At 55.6% G+C, this 13490-nt stretch overlaps 1 protein-coding gene across 2 annotated transcripts in view; it reads right to left on the reverse strand.

Annotated features, from left to right (window-relative positions):
• Nucleotides 1-1720: 1720 nt before the first annotated feature.
• The window catches only part of SEMA3G (semaphorin 3G), an 81843-nt gene continuing 70073 nt past the window's right edge, over nt 1721-13490 (reverse strand). The window contains exons 11-16 of one of the 2 annotated variants that reach the window (XM_030570508.1): nt 12170-12401; nt 8779-8870; nt 7869-7910; nt 6657-6882; nt 5901-6040; nt 1721-3860 (exon numbers count right to left, since the gene is read on the reverse strand). In XM_030570508.1, coding sequence (XP_030426368.1) covers nt 3402-3860; nt 5901-6040; nt 6657-6882; nt 7869-7910; nt 8779-8870; nt 12170-12401 — 1191 coding nt within the window. In that variant the 3' untranslated portion in view covers nt 1721-3401. The remainder of the gene's footprint in view (nt 3861-5900; nt 6041-6656; nt 6883-7868; nt 7911-8778; nt 8871-12169; nt 12402-13490) is intronic. The other variant, XM_030570509.1, reaches the window with a different exon arrangement.

Genomic DNA, 13490 nt, shown 5'->3' on the forward strand with positions numbered 1-13490 from the left:
ACCCTTCCACCCCAGTCTGTCGAAGCACCTGAAGGAATTCAGCCCAGCAAATGTCTGGGGTGGTAGGTCAGTCTCATTTTACAGATGGGGAACCTGAGGCGCAGAGCAGCTCCAGGAGTGACTTCCCTGAGGTCACGCAGTGCGTCAGTGGCAGAGCAGGCACTAGGACTCCCAGTGCTAGAGTCCAACCCCCTACAGCACAGTAGGGCTACCTTGGTGTAGCAGATAGAAGAATCCAGCCTTTGCTCCGTGGAACTTGCATTGCCCATCCTCCACCCTAGCTGCCCACATTTTCCTCTGTGGCACTGGTGCTTTGGAACGTGCAAATCAGATGCACGTGGCTTACTGTGTTTAACCAGGAACCAGTCTGACCAGTGCCAGCACTCGGCTTTTTCCCTACTCCTACTCTCCCAGGTCACCTTGGGTAAAGCAAATATTTTACACTGATGGAAGCCCTGAAAGCTGGGCTAGAGCACGGCCTCTCTGCATGGCTGGACAGGCAGACACCACCATTCAGCTAAATAGCATAAAGGCTTCCCTTCCCCACAGCTGCCCAGCCAGGGCAAGCTAACACAGAGACCCACCCCCTGGAGGGACCCCAGAGAGGGCACAATAACCCGGAAGCCAAGAGTATGAGGGAGGTGGTTGGTGCACAGCCCAGCAGAGAATGAGCAACGCTCCACTACCCAGCTGTTGTTGGCAACGGGGCAGGCCAGTGGATGCCCCAGGCCAGATCAGGATGCCCTTCCTGGGCAGTGCGTACACCAGTGACTCCCCTATCAGTGCCCCTGGAGAAAGGTCCTAGGTGCTGGCAGGAAGGATGCATGATCTGGCCTTAGAAAACAGGGCAAGAGTGCAGTTCCTCTGGGTGAGTCAGTTCTCAGCACAGCCACAAACTCATGTCATGGCAGGGCTGCATTGCTATCCCACTGCAGCACAGCTTGGCTTTGGGAACAAAGTTTTCATACTTTAGGCTCCCCTGCCATTGCGCTCCCAGAGAATCTCCATTACCACTCAGCTATATAGGGCCTATGACACACAACTCAAGACACTCTCTTCTATTCTCATACCTATTGTGTCTGGCCTGGCAAAGGGGAGTTCACAGGTGGTGTAAAGCCAGCATAGCCAGTTCTTATGCCACCTCCCCAGCGTAGGCATGTGGCTGAAGCACTATGCACTATAGCTATTCTTGGCTGGCCAACAGTCCCTCTGAAAGGGTTGTCTGAGGGTGTAAATCAGAGCAGCCACTAGGCTGCTCTAACTGGCACCAGGGCCAAGCGGAAAATCAGGTTGCTACAACTGGCTGCCTGGTGGTCTTTTGAAGTGGTCAGGTCAGGTTGAGTGGATTCCCAGCTGCAGCAGAGATCTGATCCTACGATTCCCAGCTAGCAAATGGCAGCCAGAGATCTGTACAAGCCAGCTCGTTACAATACCAATCAGCCGTTATGCTGGGACTCTTTCTCTTTGAGGCTGTATCTGTGATGGGTTTGAGGTCAAGCAGTCTGATTTTGGAGGAGACTACAGAGAGCTCTAAAGGCCTAATCCTAGGGGGGAAAGCCCCTAATAAATCAATAAATACATAAGAGGATCAAATCCTGACACTTAGACTTTTGCTGCCTACTTACTGGAAATATGCAGTTTCACAGCTGGAACTGCATTCTGGAAGCACACATTAATTGCAGGCATCGCTCACCGAGACAACGTTCAGCACCGCAGCCAACCCCACTCAATGGCCACAAAGGCAAGTGACTCCCCATCTGCACTTCCACAGCAACGGGCTGGTTTATTTGTTCAGAAAACAGATGGATTTCACCAGCAGTCAGTGGATAACGGGTCTGCGGAGGGGATCGCCTAGTTCGGGGATCTGCAGGGAGAGATGGAGCCTTTCAGCTCCAGGTCACTGGCTCAGTGAAGACACTCTCATTCCTTAATGTGCTGTAGGTGGGTGAATGCTGCAGCGTTCCTCGAATGGGTGAACCCTGCCACGACGCCCAGCAGGTGGGGGAGTCCGCAGCCTGGTGAACCCTGTCACGTCGCCCAGCGGGCAGGCCTGGTGAACCCTACCATGTCACCGAGCGAGCGGAGGAGTCCGCGGCCTGGTGAAACCTGCCACACCGCTGAGCAGGCGGGGGAGTCCGTGGCCCGGTGAGCCCTGCCACAACGCCCAGCAGGCGGGGGAGTCCGCGGCCTGGTGAACCCTGTCACGTCGCCCAGCGGGCAGGCCTGGTGAACCCTACCATGTCACCGAGCGAGCGGAGGAGTCCGCGGCCTGGTGAAACCTGCCACACCGCTGAGCAGGCGGGGGAGTCCGTGGCCCGGTGAGCCCTGCCACGACGCCCAGCAGGCAGGGGAGTCCGCGGCCTGGTGAACCCTGCCACGACACGGAGCGGGCGGGGGACTCCGCGGCCTGGTGAACCCTGCCACAACACGGAGCGGGCGGGGGACTCCGCGGCCGGGTGAACGTTGCCGTGACACGAGGCAGTAGGGGGAGTCCATGGCCACATGAATGTTGAGGTGTATTCTGTAACGAAGGGCATTCGTGACAGAGCCTGAGGCCACATGTAAAGTGACAAGCTGGGCCCCCTTTCTGACTGCTGCCCAGTGCCAGGGGGCGGAGAGACAGCAGGGTTCCTGTGGGAGGCAAATAACGTTCAACTCCACTCTGGTGACAGTTCTGTCCATAACTGGGCCGAAGCTCTGATGAGACTCACTCCTCCTCCCCTGACTCCCACAGTGCCGTGGGAGATGGCCAGAGGAGGCCGACGGTATCCTACTGAACAGCCGGTTGTGGCCCTAGCTGGGTGTATAGGAATTGGCTCTTCTCATTCTCTTGGCCACTCAACCTGGCTAACCCAGCTCCACACCGAACCCACCAAGCCATCCTGCTGCTGTGAGTGTGGTGGTCTTTTCCTTCTCTCCCATCAGGGACATAGCCAGCTCCTGCTTACCAGCCTCTCCATTGGCCCCTCTGCTCTGTATCACCCCCCTACCCCGAGCTGCCAGGCTCCTACGGAACGTCATGCCCTTCCGGGGCTGCACTGAGGGTTGTGGAGAGCCCCACCGTGATCATTCAATGCACCTGCAGCCTGGCTGGAAACAAGACATCCTCAACTGGGAGAGATGCTGGGGTGGGGTGGGAAATAGATGCTCTAGTGGGACTGGGGAGCTCCCCAAGCTGTCTTCAGTGCTGGAATCAAGAGATGCCCCGTGCCTCCAATGGTGAATGTCTCCAGACTCAGCCATGTTGCAAGACAGCTCCTGGTTTGGCAGGTCCCATTGTTAGGGCAGCATGGACACTGTTCCTAGCTGGGTGGATTGTCCCTTTCAGGGAGGGGTTTGTTCCAGTAGGTCCCTCCTTTCTCCCATATCCCCCCTCGTGTACACCCCCCTCCCTTCAGGCTCTATGTGGCCATGGCCTGCCTGGGCATCCGGTTCCTCTCGTGCAGCTTGGCTCTCCCTTTCTTGCCGGCATCCATGCCGCTAAGTGCGTTTTTGCTCTTGGGGGGCTTGGCCTTGCGGCGCTGCCGGTCGCCACACCACACCCGCTCACAGTACTCCTCCACCTGGTGCAGGTTGGCGTAGCCGATCAGGTGCATGATGTCCTTGAACCAGGCCCTGTGCCCTGGCGGCAGGCGGGGCTCCGGCACCAGGCAGGATGGGCGAGGGGACTCATCCTCATGATCCCGCTGGAAGATGTGCTCCAGCTGCTGGCTCTCGATCACCTCCAGCGTGACCTTGGTGACGGTCTGGGAGAAGCCATGCTCCAGGCTCTTGCAGTAATAGGTGCCGGCGTCCGGGCGGTACAGCCTCCGGAACAGCAACCCCTGCTCCGTCTTCAGGATCCGCTCATCCGTCTTCACCTGCAAGTGACCACACGGCAATCAAACGTGGGAACATAGGGACTGCTGGGCTGGCTCTGACCATGAAGCCACGTGCTCCTATATCATACCTCCCACAATGCCAGCTCCGACCACCGAGCCACATAATCCCACATCCTACCTCCCACCACCGAGTCACATAATACTATATCCCACCTTGCTGGCTCCGACCACCGAGCCACATAATCCCATATCTCACCTTGCTGGCTCTGACCACCAAACCACATAATCCCATATCCTACCTCACCGGCTCTGACCACTGGGCCACGTGATCCCACATCTCACCTCGCCAGCTCCGACCCCTGGCCTTTGTGATCCCATATCCCATCTCCTGCCATGCTGGCTCTGACCACAGGTCCCCTGGCACCCTGCCCCCAGTCAAAGGGAATCTGATGGCTTCTGTGGCTTCCAGATATTCCCCCCAGCCTTGCACTCTAAGCAGCCTCCCACCCTCCCCTCCTCCATTACGGCAACGCTGGCAGGTTTCCACTGGCTGGCCACCTGCACCGAGAGCTGGGGCAGAGAGATCCCACCTCCATGGTGAGTGTCTCTCAAGGAACGTCCAGCAGGACGGCTGGGCAGGTGGAGGGAGCGGAGAGGGGGCGCAAGTGGGAAGCACTCAGGGATGCAAGCCAGTGGGGAAGCAGAGCGATAGACACGGCTGATCATCAGACTGCAGGGGCTAAATGTGTCAGAGGGGCAGTCCCAGTATGATCTGGCCCTGGGGGCTGTGTGCACCTCCCCACACAGAGCAAGGGGTACCTGCAAAATATCCTGGTCACTGTCACCAGGGGAGGCAATCAGAGCCAGAAAATCCTGCTTGGGCCTGTCGAGCGAGGTCCCCAGAGAACAGTTGGTTCCCATGGGTGTTGGGTGGACTCCCCCTTCGGGAAGGGTAGCCCCATGGCCCCATCCCGTCTGCACGAGGCCCCACCTCCCGCAGCTGGAGCCTGGAGCCCCCGCCCCCGATCCCGTGGTCCAAGAAGCACCTGGCCAGCTGGAATCCTGAGCCTCCCCTCCCCTACTGCCAGAGGCGCTCCAGGCCAGTCCCAGCCAGAGCAGCCCTAGCTCGCTGACCGATCGGAACCCCAGCCGGAGCAGCCCCAGCTGGCTGAGCGATCCGAGCCCCGGCCGGAGCAGCCCCGGCTGGCTGAGCGATCTGAGCCCCGGCCGCAGCAGCCCCAGCTGGCTGAGCGATCCGTGCCCCGGCCGGAGCAGCCCCAGCTGGCTGAGCGATCCGTGCCCCAGCTGGCTGAGCGATCCGTGTCCCGGCCGGAGCAGCCCCGGCTGGCTGAGCGATCCGTGCCCCGGCCGGAGCAGCCCCGGCTGGCTGAGCGATCCGTGCCCCGGCCAGAGCAGCCCCGGCTGGCTGACCGATCCGTGCCCCGGCCAGAGCAGCCCCGGCTGGCTGACCGATCCGTGCCCCGGCCGGAGCAGCCCCGGCTGGCTGACCGATCCGTGCCCCGGCCAGAGCAGCCCCGGCTGGCTGACCGATCTGAGCCCTGGCAGGAGCAGCCCCAGCCACGCTGGCAGGTCCGGGGTCAGAATAGCCCCAGCACAGCGTCCCACGGCAGCCTATTATACCTGCCGTCCATGTTGGCTCCCCAGTGCCAGCTCCATGGGGCTACCCTGCCAAGGGAACCGCTCTCCTGCATCTGTTTTCCTTGGGCACAGCTGCTCCTTCTGACCCTTGTAACCCACTGCTGAAGAGGCCATCTTCTACCTGCTCTTACAGCATCAGGCGAGTCCTGCCCCAGGCCCAGAGCTCATGTAATGTTCACTGAGGAGGCCCCTGCAGGCTGCCTCGTCAGCCAGCAAGTAGCTGCTCAGTGTGTAGAGAATGGAGCCCCAGGCAAGAGGCAGTTCATCTATTGGGAGGCCAAGAAGAGGGGCAGGGAGGACTCTGCTCATTGGACTGGAAGCTTTTGGCAATGGGTAAGGGGCACCATGCTGGGTATGGGGGCGGGGTGCTCCAGGGGGCAGACTGGGAGGGGACGGCATGGGGTGGGAAGGACGCCTCACCTCATCCCTTCGCTCGTCGTGGAGTCTCTGAAGGAACCACTGCACAGTGGCCTGGGGCGATTTGGGGATGCACTCCAGGAAGGTGCTGTTGTGCTCCGTCCCATACACCACCTTCTCCTCGGCACTGTCAAATTCATCCACTGTGGAACACAGATGTTCGCTCAGTGCCCGAGGGATGTCGTGCACCCCAGGGAGCAGGCAGCCAGTGCCAGCCACCACCCACCCCAACCCCTAGGGGACAGCCCTGACTCCACTCAGGTCCAAAGCATCTGGACCGACCCCGATGACCCCATGCAGTGCTGGCAGGGCACGTTTGGCTGGATTTGCTCTGTGGGCAGGGGTGGCTTGTCCCCCATCACTATGTGGCACAACATCACAGGGACAGCTGGTTAAGAGAATCTTCATTTGTGACCGCAGAGCCCATGCTCAGTGCCTCTGATCGAGACATGGGTGCAGGATATCTGAGCTGGGCCGGGGTGCTGCATGAGTGACCTCCCTGCTCAGCACACATGGAAAGCTCCTTGGGGCAAAACCACCACCTGGAGGAAGGTGCTGTTCAGGTCAGGATCCCAGTTACATGGGAGGACAGCCCAGGCATTGCCATGACACCACTGGGCAGGAGAGTCCTGGATGCCCAGCCACGGGCTGGCATCTCTAGGCCTATCTGCACCCAGCCACTGGGATGCTGAGTGGGAAGCTGGCCCCTCTCAGCCACGCGTGGGCTGGGACACAGGCGGAGCACATGGGCCACCTTACCGGTCAGGTTCTGATCCAGACACTGGTGCACGGGGTTCCCGGTCCGGATGTCCTGGCGGCGGAACCGGCGCTTGCTCGATGCTTGGTACCTGGTGCAGGAGATGCCGTCCCAGGCGCAGTATGGGTCCCGGGCCAGGCAGCACTCAGCACAGGCTGTGCCGTAGGTCTCACACTGGTGCAACTTCACCTGGGCCACCCCCACACGGGAGCCCACGTAGAGCATTTGCTGTGGGAGTAAATGGGAACAGGGCGGTAAACAGTAGGGGGGGGCTTTGCCTCGAGCCGAGCTCTCCACAATGATCCCATGGCAAACGGGCTGGGCAGAGCAGTGGGGTTGGGGCACTCTCCTCTCCCCAGCAGAAGCCAGTATTCAAAGCCTGCCTGGGGCCATATAAGGCTAGTCTCTGGAGACTGGCGCTGTTCTGCTTGCTTTGGGTTCAGGCCCAGATTGGAAAGGTTTGTTATTACAGACAAAGACTGAGGCGCCACGAGAAAGCAAGGCCTGGACTAGCAGGGGTGCTGCAAGGGCATTGGCAGAGCTGCATGGGGAGCCCGAGGCTGGAAGCTGTAGAGAAGGAGGGAAGTGCATTGATGTAGCTTGGGCTGGGGGCGCAGGGCAGGACAAGGGTATCAACAGGGCTGTGTATGGAGGCTAGTAACCAGCCAGGCAGATCCATCAAAGAACAATGGATGGATTATGCTCCCTGCTCATCAACTCCAGAGTTTGTTTCCAGTTAGAAATAAACACTCCCGAAGGAGAGGAATTTCTACTGGGTGGGCAAAGAGGGCGGGACTAGGAGGGAAGTGGCAACCAAAATTTTAGGATGAATATCAGGAGAGTTTCCATTAAGCTGGGGAATGGTCTTCCAAGGCATCTGACGGAAGCTCCATTGGGTGGAGACAACCTGCACTGGCTGCTGCAATAGACAGGATAGCTTAGCACCATGCTTCTCACACTGTGCTCCCCAGAGCTGCTGCAGCCACCGCCAGGAGGCATCTGCCAATCTTTGTGCACTGATGCTTCCTGCTCGGTCTAGTCCAAGCCGGACACAGTTATGGTTTCCTGGACTTTAAATACTTATACACACACCCACATCTGCCCTTAGCGTCTCTGCTCCTGACCAGCCCCTTTGTGTCCATCTATGTCAAGCATGTGTACTAGCCAGACTGGGTTCTGCCCTGCATTTGTCCCACCGAGAAGCCACTACTCACTCGTTTGACAGAGATTTCCATGGTGGTAATGGGTGTGGGAGCCTAGGGGAGGAAGAGACAGCCCTCAGCTAGGACATGGCACAGAAACCACCCACCCCTGTCTTCAAAAACTCCACATTCTGTCTGTGGCATCTTCAATCCTTATAGGTTTATTCAGCTCCCTGCCCACCCCCCAATCATCATGTCTAGCATTTACTGCTTCCCGAGGGCTCACACATCTTTACTAACACAAGCAAGAACTAAAGCTTCCCAGAAGAATGGAGCCAGCCCCTGCCCCCAGCAGCCCACCCAGATCCGACCGGCTTCTCCTCTCACTTTCCCCACTAGCCCAGCACTGAGTTCATTTATCTATGCCAGCATGAGAGGAGATCCCAGCCCCTGGCATGCACTGGAGACAGTCACACACACAGCTCACGTGCGCACACTCTTACCCAAATGGAAGGCACTATGCCACACCCCGCACATACAACAGTTGCACACAGGCTTACTCATGCAGCAGGTGCCACGTATGAAACTGCAGTGAAGAATCCTGTGGCACCTTATAGACTAACAGACGTTTTGGAGCATGAGCTTTCGTGGGTGCATGCGTCTGATGAAGTGGGTATTCACCCACGAAAGCTCATGCTCCAAAACGTCTGTTAGTCTATAAGGTGCCACAGGATTCTTTGCTGCTTTTACAGATCCAGACTAACATGGCTACCCCTCTGATACTTGACACGTATGAAAGTATCACACACACGTGTCAGCAAAGGTGGTAATGTAGTTTGCATGGATTGTACATGCATACTATGTGTATGTCGTTGATTGCACTGACACACTCCTATATGTGGCACATTCAGACACACATGCACAAACATACAAAGATGCCTGCACACCACTATCATTCACACACATGCGCCATTTATCGCACCTTAAAAACCTGCAGCTCCTCCAGAATGACTTCTTCGGCTGCGGCGAAGTTTCCTTTCTGAAGGGCTATGACCTTCAGTACTGAGCCGGCATCTGGATGGTAATAGAGCAAGAGCATTGACAAAAGCCCTTCACCTTGGCATCCTGGCCATCACTGGCAGCGGGGGCAGATGGAGACAATTCCTGCTGTGACATGCCTGTTGTTTTGTGAACAACCTGCATACAAGGGTAAGCTCTTCACCATCGGTTTGCATCCAGGGCCAAGCACCAGAGAACTGTCCTACACCACAAATGTCAGGGCCTGGACTCACCAGGAGGCGATCACTGGTTTTCCCTGGTAGGATGTTGGAAGGGGTCCCTCCCAGCCAGCTGGACAATGACTCACACAAACAATTATAGCAGGCACTGCTACAGCCCCTTTCTCCTACAAATCTCAAAGAGCTTTGCAGATGAGGTGAGCTGGGGAAACTGAGGAACAGGGAGGCTGAGCAATTCCCTGGCAGGTGAGAGGCAGAGCCAAGACTAGAATGCAGCTCCCAGTCTCTTTCGGTAAACACTAGACCATGCAGCCCTCCTATCAGTACAACTGTGTGATTCAACAGGCTGTATCTTCAGGGACTGCTCCTAGAAGCATGGAGGCTCAGCTGGGCTATCCACAGTGGCTGCTATCCTGCCACACAGAAATATTATTAACAGCAAACTGGGTTTGGCTCCAAAATGTGCCTGATAACAGAGATTATTTCCGCCTGGCACAAGTGGTGCTCACAACACATCACAGCAGGTCCATGCCACAGCTGGTACACAGAACCACTGGCTGTTCCATTTCTCAAGCGTCCCTTAGGGCCAGCTGTGAAAAGCGTGGGAGAGATCGGTATCATTTGTATGACTAGCATGAACACCTGTTTATTTCTCATGGAGAGGGCATCATCAAGCAGTCGCTCATGTGTCCCAGGAAAAGAGCACAATGGATTCAGCTAGCCAGCTAACACTCACAAGACAACGAAGGGGGTGTTCTCTTTGATGGCCCCCTTGCCCAGGTGAGCTCACCAGATGAGTTTGACAGGGGGACGGGGGCCGCCATGAGTGGAGACAGAGAACAAAGAAGTGTTGTGACTATTGGGCCTACAAAATGTGCTCCTACTGTAAACTCAAACACAAAATGTGAGTGAAAGTTCAGAAGATGGTATCATAACCTATAATTTTTTCCTACTTGGAAATTAACCATGAAAATCAGGCTGTTTTCAATAAATGAATATTACAAACAAGTGCTAGCCAACCAGACACAGAAGCTGGATTAGTGCAAACAAAAAAGACTTGCTGACATGATTCAAGGATGGTTGAACTCACGCTTGGTAAAACAGAAGATGTGCAACAAGAAGTTAATGGACCAAAACCGGTGTGACAGACCTTAGGCCTAATTAGTGGACAAAATAACAAGTGGGGGATGTACTAAGTCTCCTATTTTTGTCCTTTTGGGGTTTGTTCAGGAGAGACTTTGATAAAAACATTTTCAGTTCTTTCTCCTCTCCCATTCCCACCTTGAATCCCAGCTCGCCTCATCTCATCTTCCCTCAGCTCATCCTCAAACCTGCCAGCACTGCAGCTTCCTGGATGGAAGGCTGGCTGGCCTAGCTTTTGTTTAAGGAACTTTGTTTTCACCGGTGAGTGTTGAAAGTCATCACATTCTCATGACATCCAGTCCTCAGCCTGTCAGTGTGGATATCTAACTGCCAGCATCCCAGAGACATGTAAGATCCTGTTTTCGCCTCCCTTCCTTGTTGTGTTACGTCGTGTCTAACTATTTCTTTCCTCCTCTCTTGGCTTTTCATCAAACTCTGAAACCAGCTAAACAGCATGCACCCAAGCCTGCCCTGTCTAAGGAAAAAGGATCCAACCAGATGATGGCCCTGAACCAGATTGTAACTAATGAGGGTGCAAGCAGCAGGGGTCATGACCAACTTGCCAGCCAAACCATCCACTCGTAACTAACCAGTGGTCCAGTGTTCTGAAAACTTCAACCAAAGCTATGTTTGACCCATCTTGTCTACCCTGTCTTTCCTCTACCTTGTGTGTCTGTCTGTGAAGAAGAGGATAAGAGAACAGCCACATCAGGATTCAGAGTAAAATGAACCTTTTCCTTTTCATCAAAGAAAGGTTGTTCTGAAAATAAGAGTCTGATATTTTTACTTCAAAAGCAGAGATACTTTGATAAGGTCTGACTACGTTCGTTTTGCAGAATCCCTCAGCCACAGTTTCAATATCAGTGCTTGTTTTAACTTTCTGCTCTTTCTTGCGTTTAATCACTAAACTTTCAATTTGAATGACTGTTTTGGGATATTTGCCTAGGAGTAACCAAGTAAAACCAATGGCTCTATTTAAAAACAATCCCAAACCTGCCTATTACTGCTTTAATGTCAGACAATGACAGGGTTTATAAACACCTTTAATTCTTTAAGCCTTTCAGATCAATATCAATACAACAGGGGCCTGTCCGGTTTTAAAGAAACACCCTCCTTGAAGCTCAGGGGAGGCAGGGACCAGAGGCAGCATTTGCAGAGAAGCAGACGGAAAACCAGCCCCCAGAGGCAGTGAGTGCCTGGGAGCAGCTGGACCTGGCCTATGATTGCCAACCCTCCAGGATTGTCCCGGAGTCACCAGGAATTAAAAGATTGATCTTTAATTAAAAATTGTGTCATGTGATGAAACCTTCAGGAATCCATCCAACCAAACTTGGCAACTCTAGCCTGGCCAAGCATTGAGAGAAATGCTAAGGTTAAGTAAGACACATGCATGTAAGCCTTCTGTTGTTTTAACCCTTTTCTTTGAGAATGCTATGTTCCTATGGATCAATAAATAAACATTTGGAAGGTGCTTAGAGTCACTGCATCCACCAATTGGTCACAGGTCCCTTAGGGAAAGCTCTTACAAGTGTCAAAGACAGCTGGACCTGCAGAGACACCAAAGTTGGTCAGCAAGGATGCTGATGTTGGGGGGCCCAGAATGAGAATTGGGGGGATCATGGGATTCCAGCCTGAGAGAAGTGGAGGCATAGGGCCTATTACTGGAAAGGGAGCACTTGGGGGAGACTGAAGAGGGGTCAAAGATGCAGCTAACTCTGTAACTGGGACAGCTGATCTATTCTAGCCAGATACCCAACAGCTGGTGCATGTTCAGCTCCACTGCAGTTAGCAATGTTGGCAGGCCTGGTGTAGACACACTGACGGCACCATAATCGACATGGTATTTTGAAAGACCTGCTGTGAGCTGCAGCTGAATTGATCAGGGAGGATGACCCAGAAATGGAGAGCCAGGGACGGGAGCAAAGGGAGATCTAGCAGAAAATGGCTGGCCTTTCTGAGGCCCTGGGGGTTCTCCTGTGGGTGCCAGCTCACCTGTCCCAAGAAACATGACGTCATACTGCCCGTCCTCAGCGTCCACCCGGTCCACCACGATCTGCCGCAGCCGGTGCTGCAGGTTGGTCTTCACCAGCATGGGCCGACGGTGCAATGGGTACACGGGCCTATACATAAGGGGGTGAGCACGGGCGAAGTGCAGGACCTCGTCAGGGTAGTCCTTGGTGGAGCCGTACTGCCGGCTGGGTTGGTTGGTGGTTTTACTGGGACACTGGCACGAGGCAGAAGAGACAGCGTTTCAGCCTGGCATTCCTGTTCTGCACCCCTATGCCATGACACTAGGAGACCCCACCTATAGCCTCCTCATCCCAATGCTTGTGAGCCACCTGCTCGGCCTTAACAAGGGCCTTGGGAATCTCTACTCCCTGATGCTGTCTGGGTTTTGACGTCCTTCTCAAGCTCAGATCCGTCCTGTTAACAGCCCAGGTGGAAGGCTCATTCCCATCAGCTCCCCTGTGTTATCTCCTCCTCCTCTGTTTGATCTCAGAAATGGGCTACCCCCAACCCTCCTTTGCTGTCCTTCCTCCCCTGCAGCCTCAGCTCACTCCACCGCTGGCGCAACGCTCTGGGCGGCGGGGCTGTGAGCTCCTGGGGCAGCACAGCTGCAGAGCCCAGCCTGACCTGGTCTCTGTGCTGCGTGGTGGCAGCAGCAGTGGCGTGGCCCAGCTCCAGCCAGATGGTGCAGCTGTAGCGCCGCAGCCAGCAGTGCTCCAGGCAGTGCAGTAATGGGGCAGGGAGCAGGAGGGGTTGGATAGAGGGCAGGGGAGTTTGGGGTGGTGGTCAGGAGGCAGGGGTGTGGATGGTGGTCGGGGGAAACAGGGGTTTGAATGGGAGCAGGGATCCCGGGGGGGTCTGTCAGGAAAGAGGGGGCGTTCAATGAGGCAGCAGGGTGCAGTCAGGGACAGGGGTTCTGGGGTCAGTCAGGGGACAGGGAGAAGGGGTGGTTGCATGGGGCAGGGGCCCCAGGGGGGCTGCCAGGAATCAAAGGAGGGGTTAGAGGTGGTCAGAGGACAGGGAACAGGGGGGATTGGACGAGGAAGGAGTCCAGGGGGAGGGGGACAGATAGGAGGTGGGGGCTGGGCCACGATCCCCTCCCCTAACCGGCCCTCCATACAATTTACGAAGCCCAATGCGGCCCTCAGGCCAAAAAGTTTGCCTTTCCCTGTCATAGACATGCTCTGCCTGAGAATAATTCATTTGCCTCAATTAAATCCCAAAGCGGGTCCTACCTCCCAAAACGGACTCTGATGATGGTCCCTGAAAGACCCAGGAGGAATAACTGCTGGGAAGTTCGTGCCAA

This window comes from Gopherus evgoodei, chromosome 7 (assembly GCF_007399415.2).
Source record: "Gopherus evgoodei ecotype Sinaloan lineage chromosome 7, rGopEvg1_v1.p, whole genome shotgun sequence".
Taxonomy (NCBI): domain Eukaryota; kingdom Metazoa; phylum Chordata; order Testudines; family Testudinidae; genus Gopherus; species Gopherus evgoodei.